This window comes from Macaca thibetana, chromosome 18 (assembly GCF_024542745.1).
Source record: "Macaca thibetana thibetana isolate TM-01 chromosome 18, ASM2454274v1, whole genome shotgun sequence".
NCBI lineage: Eukaryota > Metazoa > Chordata > Mammalia > Primates > Cercopithecidae > Macaca > Macaca thibetana.
The window spans coordinates 71,317,852-71,330,367 of NC_065595.1; the positions used below are offsets into that span (position 1 = coordinate 71,317,852).

General features: G+C 44.4%; 2 protein-coding genes across 3 annotated transcripts in view; one reads left to right on the forward strand and one right to left on the reverse strand.

Moving 5' to 3' along the window:
* Nucleotides 1-12,516, forward strand: part of PRELID3A (PRELI domain containing 3A) — a 182,047-nt gene that overhangs the window by 112,220 nt on the left and 57,311 nt on the right. The window lies entirely within an intron of this gene.
* AFG3L2 (AFG3 like matrix AAA peptidase subunit 2) overlaps nucleotides 1-12,516 on the reverse strand; it is a 50,082-nt gene that overhangs the window by 24,271 nt on the left and 13,295 nt on the right. For both annotated transcript variants that reach the window (XM_050767553.1, XM_050767554.1), the window contains exons 7-10: nucleotides 8,929-9,053; nucleotides 7,679-7,952; nucleotides 5,062-5,199; nucleotides 1,069-1,222 (exon numbers count right to left, since the gene is read on the reverse strand). In XM_050767553.1, coding sequence (XP_050623510.1) covers nucleotides 1,069-1,222; nucleotides 5,062-5,199; nucleotides 7,679-7,952; nucleotides 8,929-9,053 — 691 coding nt within the window. The remainder of the gene's footprint in view (nucleotides 1-1,068; nucleotides 1,223-5,061; nucleotides 5,200-7,678; nucleotides 7,953-8,928; nucleotides 9,054-12,516) is intronic.

The following is a 12,516-nucleotide window of genomic DNA, read 5'->3' on the forward strand; positions in this document are numbered from 1 at the left end:
AGACAAATGACCAAATATTTAAATTTATTTAACTAGAAATTTAGAAGATAACGTCAATTTAAAAAATGTCTTAAAATCAGATTAAATTTGCAAAGGATTTCTCTGACACACTGGGCCACAGGACAACCAACCGCCTATCTGAAGGCAGAGATCAACCTCCACCTCCCAGCTCTCCTCCACACTCAAGCGGCTCCGTGTTACTGCCCATTCTCAACGTAAACGCCATGGTCCCAGGCCCTTCACCCTCAGGACCCTGGCACGGCAGGATCTCCTGGGTGCATTTCCCTCAGATGTGGTGCTCCAATGTGAACGCAACATGGGCGGACCATTGCGGGAGGAAGGAGGATCTCTACCTTCTTATTCTGACCCTATGCCTGGCTTCGTCATTGAAGCCAGTTCAGTACTGGCACTGTGCTTCCCCTTTCTGCACAACCAACCAAGCATCCACATTTTTATCTTCCAGCAGGAAGAACACATGACATCCTGAGAAGTGCCTTTCCTAAATGAAAGAAAAGCTGGCTAGCATGGAAAGACGGCTACTCTCTTAGTAAAAAAGTATTTGAAATTTGCTAAATTCACATTGGGTTAGGCTTAGATTTTCCTTGTGCTTCAGAGATGGTGATGATTTAGAGAATGAGATGGTAATTCTTTTGTGACTCATTTCACCAATTCTTCTCTTATTCAAACACCAGACACAAACAGCATGTTAACACCAATATTAAGTTATGCAGGCTGCCAGGAAAAAAATATTTTGCTATTATTTATATTAGTATAAAAGAGCCTTTTAAAAGAACTGTTTGTTTTAGAGAATGCTTTTTTTTGTTTGTTTGTGATATTCAATATTGGAACAAGGACTCTCATTTTGGGGACATGAAAGGCATAAGAAAGTGCAGCTTAAACTCAGGAGGCTGAGGCAGGAGGATCGCTTGAACTCAGGGGTCAGAGGATGCAGTGAGCCGAAATCACATCACTACCCTCCAGCCTGGACGACAGAGCCAGACTCCATCCCAAAAAAAAAAAAAAAAAAAAAAAAGTGCAGTTAAAGACACAAAAGCCTTGACCACTCACCATCCATCTCCACCAGCAGCTGGTTCAGTGTGTTCTCCTGCTCACTCTGCCCTCCAAAGTTGCCTCTTCCTCTCTTCCTTCCCACTGCATCAATTTCATCAATGAAGAGGATGCAAGGGGCATTCTTCCGAGCAAGGGCAAATAAGTCTCGGACCTTGGCAAAAACAGAAAGAGAGTCATTTGACCAGAGAATATTATTTATCCTCTGAATAAGAAACGAAATAAATCGGCCGGGCACAGTGGCTCATGCCTGTAATCCCGGCATTTTGGGAGGCTGAGGCGGGTGGATCACCTGAGGTCGGGAGTTCAAGACCAGCCTGACCAACATGGAGAAACCCTGTCTCTACTAAAAATACAAAATTAGCCAGGCATGGCGGCGCATGTTTGTGATCCCAGCTACTCAGGAGGCTGAGGCAGAAGAATCACTTGAACCCGGGAGGCAGAGGTTGCAGTGAGCTGAGATCGCGCCATTGCACTCTAGCCTGGGTGACAAGAGCGAAACTCTGTCTCAAAAAACAACAACGACAAAAAAAGAAATGAAATAAATCTTCAGCTTCCATGTGCAGACAATCTTTCTGTGATGCACACTGTAAGGTACATTTTTTAAAAGAGTTACAAGTAGCAAAGAAGCGGCAAATGAGGAGTAACCTGGGTAACTAAGGTGAGCAAATCTTTCTCAGATCCCATAAGTTACTGTATATGTAATAAACACTGATAATATCTGCTATTTTTGTAATACCAACAAATTAATATTACATATATGCCTACACAGAGACAATACAGGGGAGCTGTAAACTTTACATCGAGTTGAAAAGTTCAGACTTCTCTAGGGTTCACATTTCACGCCTAAGGCAGTTATTAACAGGCTGGGACTACTAAGGGGTCTATGCAATCACACATGTACAATGAAGCCAAAGACCATCCAAGCTCACCAGCTCATCCCCAAAGAGGGGGTGACAGCCTTCGTCTGCCACCCACCCCACCACAGACCATCCTGATAGCACATACCCTCAGACAAACCTGCAGTCGGGAGGAGGAGGAAGAGCTACTCAGTGCCTCACCACCTGTCACCTGCCCCTTTAGGGAGCATCAGAGAAAACTCTCCACCCACCCACTCCCACCCCCACCCCCACCCCCACTTCACTGGCCAGAAGTCCAGGTCTTCCTGCCTGGATTTCTGGATGTTCATTCCTACACTGCTCTCAGCACATCTCCTAAAATAACTCGTATCCTTCTCCAGCCTCCCCTCTGAACTCCAGATCTGTGACCTACAGAACCACACCTTCAAACTACATCCATCCTATCCTGGTATGAACAGGAACTCAGCTATTCCACCAAGCCTTAAGCAGGAGTCTGCATCTTCCCCTACAGGCTGGCTGGAGCTGGGGTCCATCTCACACTCCACTGCTGCTACCAAAATAACTGCTGGAAAAGCCCCTGCTTGCTGAGGCTCAGGCCTCGTGGCAGGCACTCCACCCCGCTGTGCCGTGGGTCTCCCCGTGGGACATCACTATGTCCTCAGTGATTTCCATCCATGTGAATCTCGGTCTCTCAGTTCCCTGGCCACCTCTTCATTCACCTTTTATTTCACTCTGACAAGAACAGCACTGACAAGGTTGCCTTTTAAACCACCATCTTCAAGTCATCTCCTCTCTGAGCACCCCCTCCTATCATCTGGCCCCACACACACACTCAGGTATCTCATGCCAACTCTTTACCACTTCTCAGCTCTCCAACCCACCAGGCCCACCCTTCCCCACCACCACCCACAGCTCCTCTCCTGTCTTCAATCTCCCCCCATCCACATTATATCTCATGGCCCATCATCATAAATGCCCAACTCCCCCTCATTCCCTATTTTTCTATGACTTACCTGCACAACAAGAGCAAAGTGTGAAACAGATTTGAAGGTGAGGCCGGACACGGTGGCTCACACCTGTAATCCCAGCACTTTAGGAGGCTAAGGCGGGTGCATCACCTGAAGTCAGGAGTTCAACACCAGCCTGGCCAACATAGTGAAACCCCATCTCTACTAAAAATACAAAAATTAGCTGGGCATGGTGGTAGGCACCTATAATCCCAGCTACTAGGGAGGCTGAGGCAGAATCACTTGAACCCAGGAGGCAGAGGTTATGCCACTGCACTCCAGCCTGGGCGACAGAGGAAGACTCCATCTCAGGAAAAAAAAAAAAAAAGCCGGCCGGGCGCGGTGGCTCAAGCCTGTAATCCCAGCACTTTGGGAGGCCGAGACGGGTGGATCACAAGGTCAGGAGATCGAGACCATCCTGGTGAACACAGTGAAACCCCGTCTCTACTAAAACTACAAAAAACTAGCCGAGCGAGGTGGCGGGCGCCTGTAGTCCCAGCTACTCGGGAGGCTGAGGCAGGAGAATGGCGTGAACCCGGGAGGCGGAGCTTGCAGTGAGCTGAGATCAGGCCACTGCACTCCAGCCTGGGCGACAGAGCGAGACTCCGTCTCAAAAAAAAAAAAAAAAAAAAAGCCTCTTACACTTCAACAACCAAAAAAAAAAAAACCCAATTAAAAAATGGGCAAAGGATCTGAATAGACATCTCTCCAAGGAAGATATAAAAATATACAAATGGCCAATAAGCACATACAAGATGTTCAACATCACTCCTCATCATGCAAATGCAAATCAAAACCACGAGATACTATGTCACACCCATTAAGGTGGCTATCATTAAAAATTAGACAATAACCAGTGTTGGTGAGGGCGGGGAAACATCAGAGCCCCTTACACACTGCTGGTAGGATGGAAAATGGGCAAGTAGTTTGGAAAACAGTGTGGTGATCCCTTAAAATGTTAAACATAGAGTTACCATTCGAAAACATTATGTTAAGTAAAAGAAATCAGACATAAAAAACCACATATTGTATAATTTCATTTACATAGAATGTCTGTACTAGGAAACTCTGCTGTGTAGTTTGCTTAGGACTCCCGATTTACATTTTTTTTTTTTTTTTGAGATGGAGTCTCACTCCATCACCCAGGCTGGAGTGCAGTGGCGAGATCTCAGCTCACTGAAAGCTCCGCCTCCCAGGTTCACGCCATTCTCCTGCCTCAGTCTCCCGAGTAGCTGGGACTACAGGCGTCCGCCGCCTCGCCCGGCTAGTTTTGTTTTTGTATTTTTAGTAGAGATGGGGTTTCACCGTGTTAGCCAGGATGGTCTCGATCTCCTGACCTTGTGATCCGCCCACCTCGGCCTCCCAAAGTGCTGGGATTACAGGCACGAGCCACCGTGCCCGGCCAGGATTTCTTCTTGATGTAATGGAAATGTTGTAAAACTGATTGTGGTGATGGCTGCACAAATCTGTGAATTACTAAAAGCTACTGAATCGTATACATTACAGAGATCAATTGTTTGGTATGTCAATTATATCTCAATAAACGTTGTCACCAAAAAAAAAAAAAAAATCCACCAATAAAGCAAACTCTTTTTTTTTTTTTTTTTGAGACAGCGTCTCACTCTGTCGCCCAGGCTGGAATGCAGTGGTGTGATCTCAGTTCACTGCAACTTCTGCCGCCTGGGTTCAAGAGATACTCCTGCCTCAGCCTCCGAAATAGCTGGGATCATAGGCATGCACGACCATGCCTGGCTAATTTTTCTATTTTTAGCAAAGACAGGGTTTCGCCATGTTGGCCACGCTGGTCTCGAACTCCTGACTTCAAGCGTTCCGCCCACTTCAGCCTCCCAAAGTGCTGGGATTACAGGTATGAGTCACCGCGCCAAGCCATCAATTCTTGAAATTGGTCTAATATAGGTAGCAGACTGCAGTCCTAGCTGGTGCGAGGGAAGGTGGGGTAGAAGTCACAGGCCTTCCTGAAGGCTTAGGCCTGGAGCTCAGGCCATGGACTGGTGAGAGGTCACTCTAGCACTCTAGGGCAAAGGGCCATCTCTAGCAAGTCCCCCCATCTGTGGGGAAGTGGTGGGTGTAAGGAAGCTGTACCATCAGAAAAGAATGAGACTCACTCTAGCTGGGCCCACACCAACGAACATCTCCAAAAACTCGGATCCACTAACGGTGATGAAGGGGACATTGGCTTCTCCGGCTGTGGCCTTAGCTAGCAGCGTCTTCCCAGTGCCTGGAGGACCAGTGAGAATGGCACCCTTCAGATATGAAAAAAGAAATTACATTTAATGAGAATTTCAGAAAAGTAGATTGTGTATCCGCAAATAATTCCAAGATATAATTCTGTCTCTAAATCTTATTGATATACATTAAATATTAAACATTTGTGCTATGGTAGAACATTTTTATATTAGTAAGAATAAGAAAAAGATTATCAAAAATAATTTTGTTTCAAAAAATTTGGTAACAATATGAAATTTAAAATATTTCCTTTTTTTCCTAGTGCTGATTTTTAGACCTTTAATCCAACAGTATGTAAAGGGCGACTTAGGCTAGGAATATACTAATAAACCCGCTAAGGTTTACTTAAATAATTCAAGAAGACAGAAACACCACACTCCTGATTTATGTAATTCTTTTACTCTTTACAAGTAAAATTACTTTTTGAGCTCAAATAATTAATAAACCCAACTTCTGACTTAACTTTCATGTACAAATCAGCACATTTTTAGCATGGTTGGACATGCAACTTAAAACCTACCTGTGAATTTATTTCCACTGACCACCCACAAACAGTGTCCTCATCTTATTTATAAATAGACATACTACCACACTACCATATCCAAATACTGTGAGGAGGTAGATAATATGGTCAAATGATATTTTTTCTAGGCTTTGTAATAAAACCTTAAGGTATTTTTAAAATTTTGCTTTTCATCTTTAAAAGTTTCACAAATGAAGTAGAAATTTAACGACCAATGACGAACTTAACTACAAAGAAAGAATGTGTTTGCTCAAACAATACACCTTTTTTTTTTTTGAGATGGAGTTTCACTCTTGTTGTCGAGGCTGGAGTGCAATGGCAAGATCTTGGCTCACTGCAACCTCCGCCTCCCAGGTTGAAGCGATTCTCCTGCCTCAGTCTCTTAAGCAGCTGGGATTACAGGCGCACACCACCATGCCCAGCTAATTGTTTGTATTTTTAGTAGAAACGGGGTTTCACCATGTTGTCCAGGCTGGTCTCGAACTCCTGACCTCAGGTGATCCACCCACCTCGGCCTCCCAAAGTGCTGGGATTACAGGCATGAGCCACCACACCTGGCCCTACACAACTAATGTAATAGTCAGCTAGGTGTGATGCAAATGGATACTAAGTAACAGTAAGTTATAAATTCATAAAATATGACTTTTTATCCATAGAAGCAAGACATAAAAATCAAGGAAATAATGATTATCTTTCAAAGGATTCCTTTAAAGTAAAATTTATTAATGGACTTTAAAAAGAAATATACAGGCCAGGTGTGGTGGCTCAAGCCTGTAATCCCAGCACTTTGGGAGGTCGAGGCAGGCGGATCACGAGGTCAGGAGATCGAGACCATCCTGGCTAACACAGTGAAACCCCGTCTCTCCTAAAAAATACAAAAAAACTAGCCAGGCGAGGTGGTGGGCGCCTGTAGTCCCAGCTACTCGGGAGGCTGAGGCAGGAGAATGGCGTAAACCCGGGAGGCGGAGCTTGCAGTGAGCTGAGATCCAGCCACTGCACTCCAGCCTGGGTGACAGAGCGAGACTCCGTCTCAAAAAGAAAAAAAAAAAAAAAAAAAAGAAATATACATTTTTATTTTTATTTTGTTTTGAGACAGAGTCTCGCTCTGTCACCCAGGCTGGAGTGCAGTGGCACGATCTCAGCTCACTGCAAGCTCCGCCTCCCGAGTTCACACCATTCTCCCACCTCAGCGTACCGAGTAGCTGGGACTACAGGCGCCCGCCACCTCGCCCGGCTAGTTTTTTGTATTTTTAGTAGAGACGGGGTTTCACCATTCCCAGGATGGTCTCGATCTCCTGACCTTGTGATCCGCCCGCCTTGGCCTCCCAAAGTGCTGGGATTACAGGCGTGAGCCACCGCGCCCGGCCAGTTTTTATTCATTCACTTTTTATTAATTTACTTAATAGCTGCTCCATTTAACAAATATGAAGTTACTGTCCCATGCCTAGCCCTATGAGCACCAAGCCCTATAGGGTACAGCCCACCACTAGCACAGCGGGCACAAGTGTATTAGCTGGAAAGGGGAAGGTGATGGCGAGTGCTGTGTCCTCTCTGCTGGATCCTGTGCCGTGAACCTTGGTGCCAGCACAGGTGTCTTGTCCACATTCAACCCTTGAAGGGACACTGGGTGACAGCATTGTGTGACATGGTCAGTGAGCTACCGCGGCCCTAAAGCTGCTGAGAGATAGGGCATCTAAATCAGATTGGAGGAAGAGGAAAGACGAATCAAGAAAAGTCTTCCAAGAGGAGGTAACACAGATACTTTCAGTAACACATACACTATACAAGACACATTCACACAGAAAAACTGACCCAAAACAATCCTCGAGTTGGGCAGAAGCTACCCTAGTGAGCTGAGAAAGAGGAAGGACGGGAAAACAGCTATTTATAATAAGTAATCAAACTTCATAAAATTATAACTTCAGAGATCAAGAAACACTTCGAAAAGTTAATCTTCTAAAAGTTCATTTTACCTTTGGGATTTTTGCTCCTAAGTCTTGATACTGCTTTGGGTTTTTCAAGAAATTCACAAATTCCATGATCTCCAGCTTGGCCTCCTCACAGCCAGCCACATCTTTGAACTTCACATCAATTTCATCCTTTAAGACCTTGGCAGTGGTTTCTCCGACACTGAAGAGTCCACCCATCCCTCGGCCTGTCCGGCCGATGCCAGCAGGCCCTCTTCTGATGGTGTAGAGCAAGAAGGCGATGATGAGCACTGTGGGCAGCATGCTCAGCAGAAAAGAGCTGGGGACACACAGCGCAACATGGGTTAGGACTGGCTGCTCACCTCCAGCTTTCACATGTGGTGCAAGGTATCAATATAAACATATATAGCTACATCAAGGTATACCTTCCGCACTTAATACAAATGAGGGTAACTTGCAAGTGTTCTTCAAAGGCTACAGAATTCCCAAATAAGTTCCATGGCAACCAACTCTTGAAATAAATGGAGCATCTGCCCAGACTTTAAGTGGGGTAACTAGCATGGTCTTATTAAAGACAACCCCCAAAGAAGAAGTTCTGATGAGAGAAGAATCACCTAAAAATCCTGGAAAACTCTGCGAAATATAAACATAAATGACAGTTCAAAGATGGGAATGCCATTCTTTGATACAAAGGAGTTCTTTATGCTAAAATCCTTCCAAAGGTCAATTCATTGAATGTTAATACCCCAAACCGCTGCTTAATCAAGGTAAGTATAGATGTGCAGAAAATGAATGAATCAAAAAAAATAAAAATAAAAATAAAAAGCCAGGTGTGGTGGCTCACGCCTGTAATCTCAGCACTTTGGGAGGCTGAGGCGGGTGGATCACCTGAAGTCAGGAGTTCGAGACCAGCCTGGCCAACATGGTGAATCCCTGTCTCTACTAGAAATACAAAAATTAGCTGGGCATGGTGGCAGGGGCCTATAAGCCCAGCTACTCAGGAGCCTGAGGCAGGAGAACTGCTTGAACCGGGGTGGGGGCAAAGGTTGCAATGAGTCAAGATCACACCACTATACTCCAGCCTGGGCGACAGAGCGAAACTCCATCTCAAAACAAAAAGAAAATGAATGAGTCATGTGCAAAAACTAGTGAGTTACTAATAGCTTTTTTAAAATCTGGCCAAACTGAGAAAGGCCTGTATGAGAATATAATGTGTAGCCCTGCACCCAGGGACAGAACACAGTGAACCATAGCAGCACAGTAAACAGTCTCCAAAATATTATCTTTGAGATTACCCATCACTTTCAGCAATGTAGACAACAGGCACCCGATTTTCTCCTTCTATGCCCAGTTCCTGCTGTAAAGTTTCCAGATTCCGTTCAAAGGTGTCCACACTGCCAATATTAAACCAAACGTATTGCTATAAAAACAAAAAAACAAATACCCTAAGAATAAAGTGAAACTAAAAGGTTCAATTCACTAAAGGGTTCAACTTTTTAAGAATTTTTCAGAAATACTGAAAATTTATTTAAAAAAAAACAGTAATAAAAATTTGGCTTTAATAATGTGGTGATTAAACATCACTCACTGAGAACAGTTGGCAATTCTTGGCAAATAAGCATTTCCTTAGCAGCAATATCTCAGTGGCTCTAAAATTATAAACTCAAAAAACAGAATGAAAAACCTATTTGAAAACATAATCCTTTTTAAAATAAATACGCATTATTTTCCTCTTCCTCCATTCCCTAGGTATTTTATTTTAGCTCCCTATTCCCAAATTTAAAACTACTGTGAAACAGTGATAAGAACTAAAGTTTACTGGGTGTGTACTAAGTGCCAGGCATTGTTCTGGGCTCTTTAGATGCATTAGTTCATTCAATCCTGAGGACCATCCAAAGAAGCAGGTGCCATCACTGAGGACGATGTTCAAAATCCGAACACCGCACCCCTACTGTGCAACTGGAACAGATGTGCCTTGCTGTGCCAGGCACTCCCTCTTTATTCCCTGGAGCTGCAGAGACCCAGAGGGCCCAGCACAGCGATGCCTGAGGGGCCAGGTCAAGGCTATTCTACCAACCAGCATGTAATTATTTCCTATTGTACTGAGTGAATGTGAGCCCTGACTCCTGCTCCCATTCTACAGATGAGAAAACTTGCTCATGGTCACACACAAAATAAGCGGCTGGGATATGAACCCAGACAGTCTGGCTCCTGAACCAGTGTCCTAACCACAATGCCACATTGCCTCTGCACAACCATGAGGACACTGATGTTAACAGCTCACATTTATGGAGTTTACTAGCTAGAAGACCCCATTTCAAGCACTGTGCATGTATTAGCTCCATTTTATAGTACAAAAACGGTTTCTGCTTTAACCTGCAATCATCTTTTTTAAAAAAAGTATTTTTAAAATCAAAACAGTAAGTCTATGATATAAAACTCATTAGAGAGGCTGGGCACAGTGGCCAGTAATCCCAGCACTTTGGGAGGCCCAGGCGGCAGATCACCTGAGGTGAGGAGTTCGAGACCAGCCTGATCACCATGGCCTCAGACGGTCTCTACTAAAAATACAAAAATTAGCTAGGCATGGTGGCATCCGCCTATAGGCCCAGCTACTTGGGAGGCTTGAACCTGGGAGGCACAGGTTGCAGTGAGCCAAGACTGTGCCACTACATTCCAGCTTGGGCGACAGAGTGAGACTCCATTTCAAAACAAAAAACAAGGCCGGGCGTGGTGACTCACGCCTGTAATCCCAACACTTTGGGAGACCAAGGCGGGTGGATCACGATGTCAGGAGTTCAAGACCAGCCTGGCCAAGATGGTGAAATCCTGTCTCTACTAAAAATACAAAAAATTAGCCAGGCATGGTGGCAGGCACCTGTAATCCCAGCTACTCGGGAGGCTGAGGCAGAGAACTGCTTGAACCCTGGAGGCCGAGGTTGCAGTGAGCCCAGATGGCGCCACTGCACTCTAGCCTGGGCGACAAAGTGAGACTCCGTCTCAAAAAACAAATAAAAAAGCAAAACCCTCATAAGAGAGCAACATGTCATCACATATCCTTCCCACCAGTGTTACTGAGTGAGGAACATTACTGTGGTATTTCTCTCCAAGAATCTAAAAATAAAAGATGAAGAGTAAGTTTTATATTATGTAACAATGTAATATTATTTGGTAAATTATTCACTAACAAAGATACAAAAATCACATGGTTACAAAGCCCCAAAACCTGCTTAGAATAGATTAACCACAAAGGATGTAACATTCCCTAACTCAGCCCCTGCTATCAACTGGGCAATAGGCCAAATGCCTGGCTCCCATCACAGAAGCAGTGTGAACCCAGGACCAGCAGCAGGGGACCACCCAGGAGCATGTCAGAAATGCAGATTCTCAGAACACAATCCAGATAAGAACCTCTGCAGGGGTGGGGTCCCAGGACTCAAGTTTTAATAGCTTTCCAGGTAATTCTTATGCACACTAAAATTTGAAAACCACCACTGACGGACCCTATCTCATTTAAGCACTAAGCCCTTCTCTATTGTCATACAGAAGGTAAGCCATCTACCAGTCAAGAGTAGAACTGATGTGAGGCTAAAGCCTGTGTGTGTGCAGCACTGCTGCTCCATTTACAGCAGGACACTGAAAATCTGTTTCTGAAAGCTCAAAACAAGAAGTCTTTAGTAAGCAGGTAATATACATTCTCTGTAAAAACTCGGGATATGCACGTAAAGAAAGCAAAGACATCCATAACCCCAACATTCAGACACAAACAGCATCAGCATTTCAGGCCTGTGCCTCAAGACTGTATAATACCACCTTTACAATCTTGAAATACAATTTTGAAAAGAAATCAACATAAACCTTAACTGTAATATAAAAGAGAAATACAAAGAAAGCACTTTATATACAACGGTATGAATTTCAACACATAAATGCTCGTGCCAACGCTGGAAAACAAGTTCCCGCCAATGTCAAAATTGCCCCCAGGGACAGCCCTGCCCCCAAGGACAACTGCTCACATGGAAACAGACACGGAACAAGGATTCCCTGTTAACCTGGTGCCTGGCATGGGCCTCTGGGTTATTTCTCATTTTTTGCTACGTATAGACAATGCGTGAGAGGACGTCCTTGCAGAGACATCTCACACACATCCCTACATTCTCCCTAGGCTCCCTTCCTAGAAGCAGACGGATGCGTGTGTGCGTGCTTCCCACAGTGCTAGAATACACATTGCCCACTGGCCTCATAACAAAGTGCCAACTTAAATCCCAGCACTGAAGTCTGAAGATAAAGCATGGTTATTAATAGGTGTTGCATAAGTAGGTAGAGAGAACAGGGGAAATTAAGACAATTAAAATGCCTTTCCTCAACCCAGGGCAATACCAGAGCCCTATGACTTCACAGATACTCTGCTATTTGCTGACACGCTACTAAACAGAGAGATATGGTCACCATCACTTCTAGTTGTCCTTAAACGTTGCCCTGTCCAGGCAGGATGGCTAGAAAATGGTTAAACACAATTATCCCAAGAGAGTTTGGCAAGTCCTGGGAGCCTCAGCTTTACCTCTCTCCCCTCCCTCCAGAATTCCCTCAATGCATTCAGCTTGCTCTGGGGTCTCTGGAAGTATACTCCAGACTGGTTGGAGAGGAAATACAAATTATTTTTAAAATAGGAAATCAAATAGAAATTAAAATAATATCACAAAATGGTTAGGAGATGGTGGGGATGCTTTTAAACTAATTTGATAAAAGCTGTCTCAAAACACAGGCAATTGAGATTTTAAATTTTTTTCCTAATCAAATAACTACTTCTCAGTCTTCAAAAGTTATAGACTATTCTGGAATACTGAAAACAGGGATTTCACTCACTGTCTCCTAAATGTAGT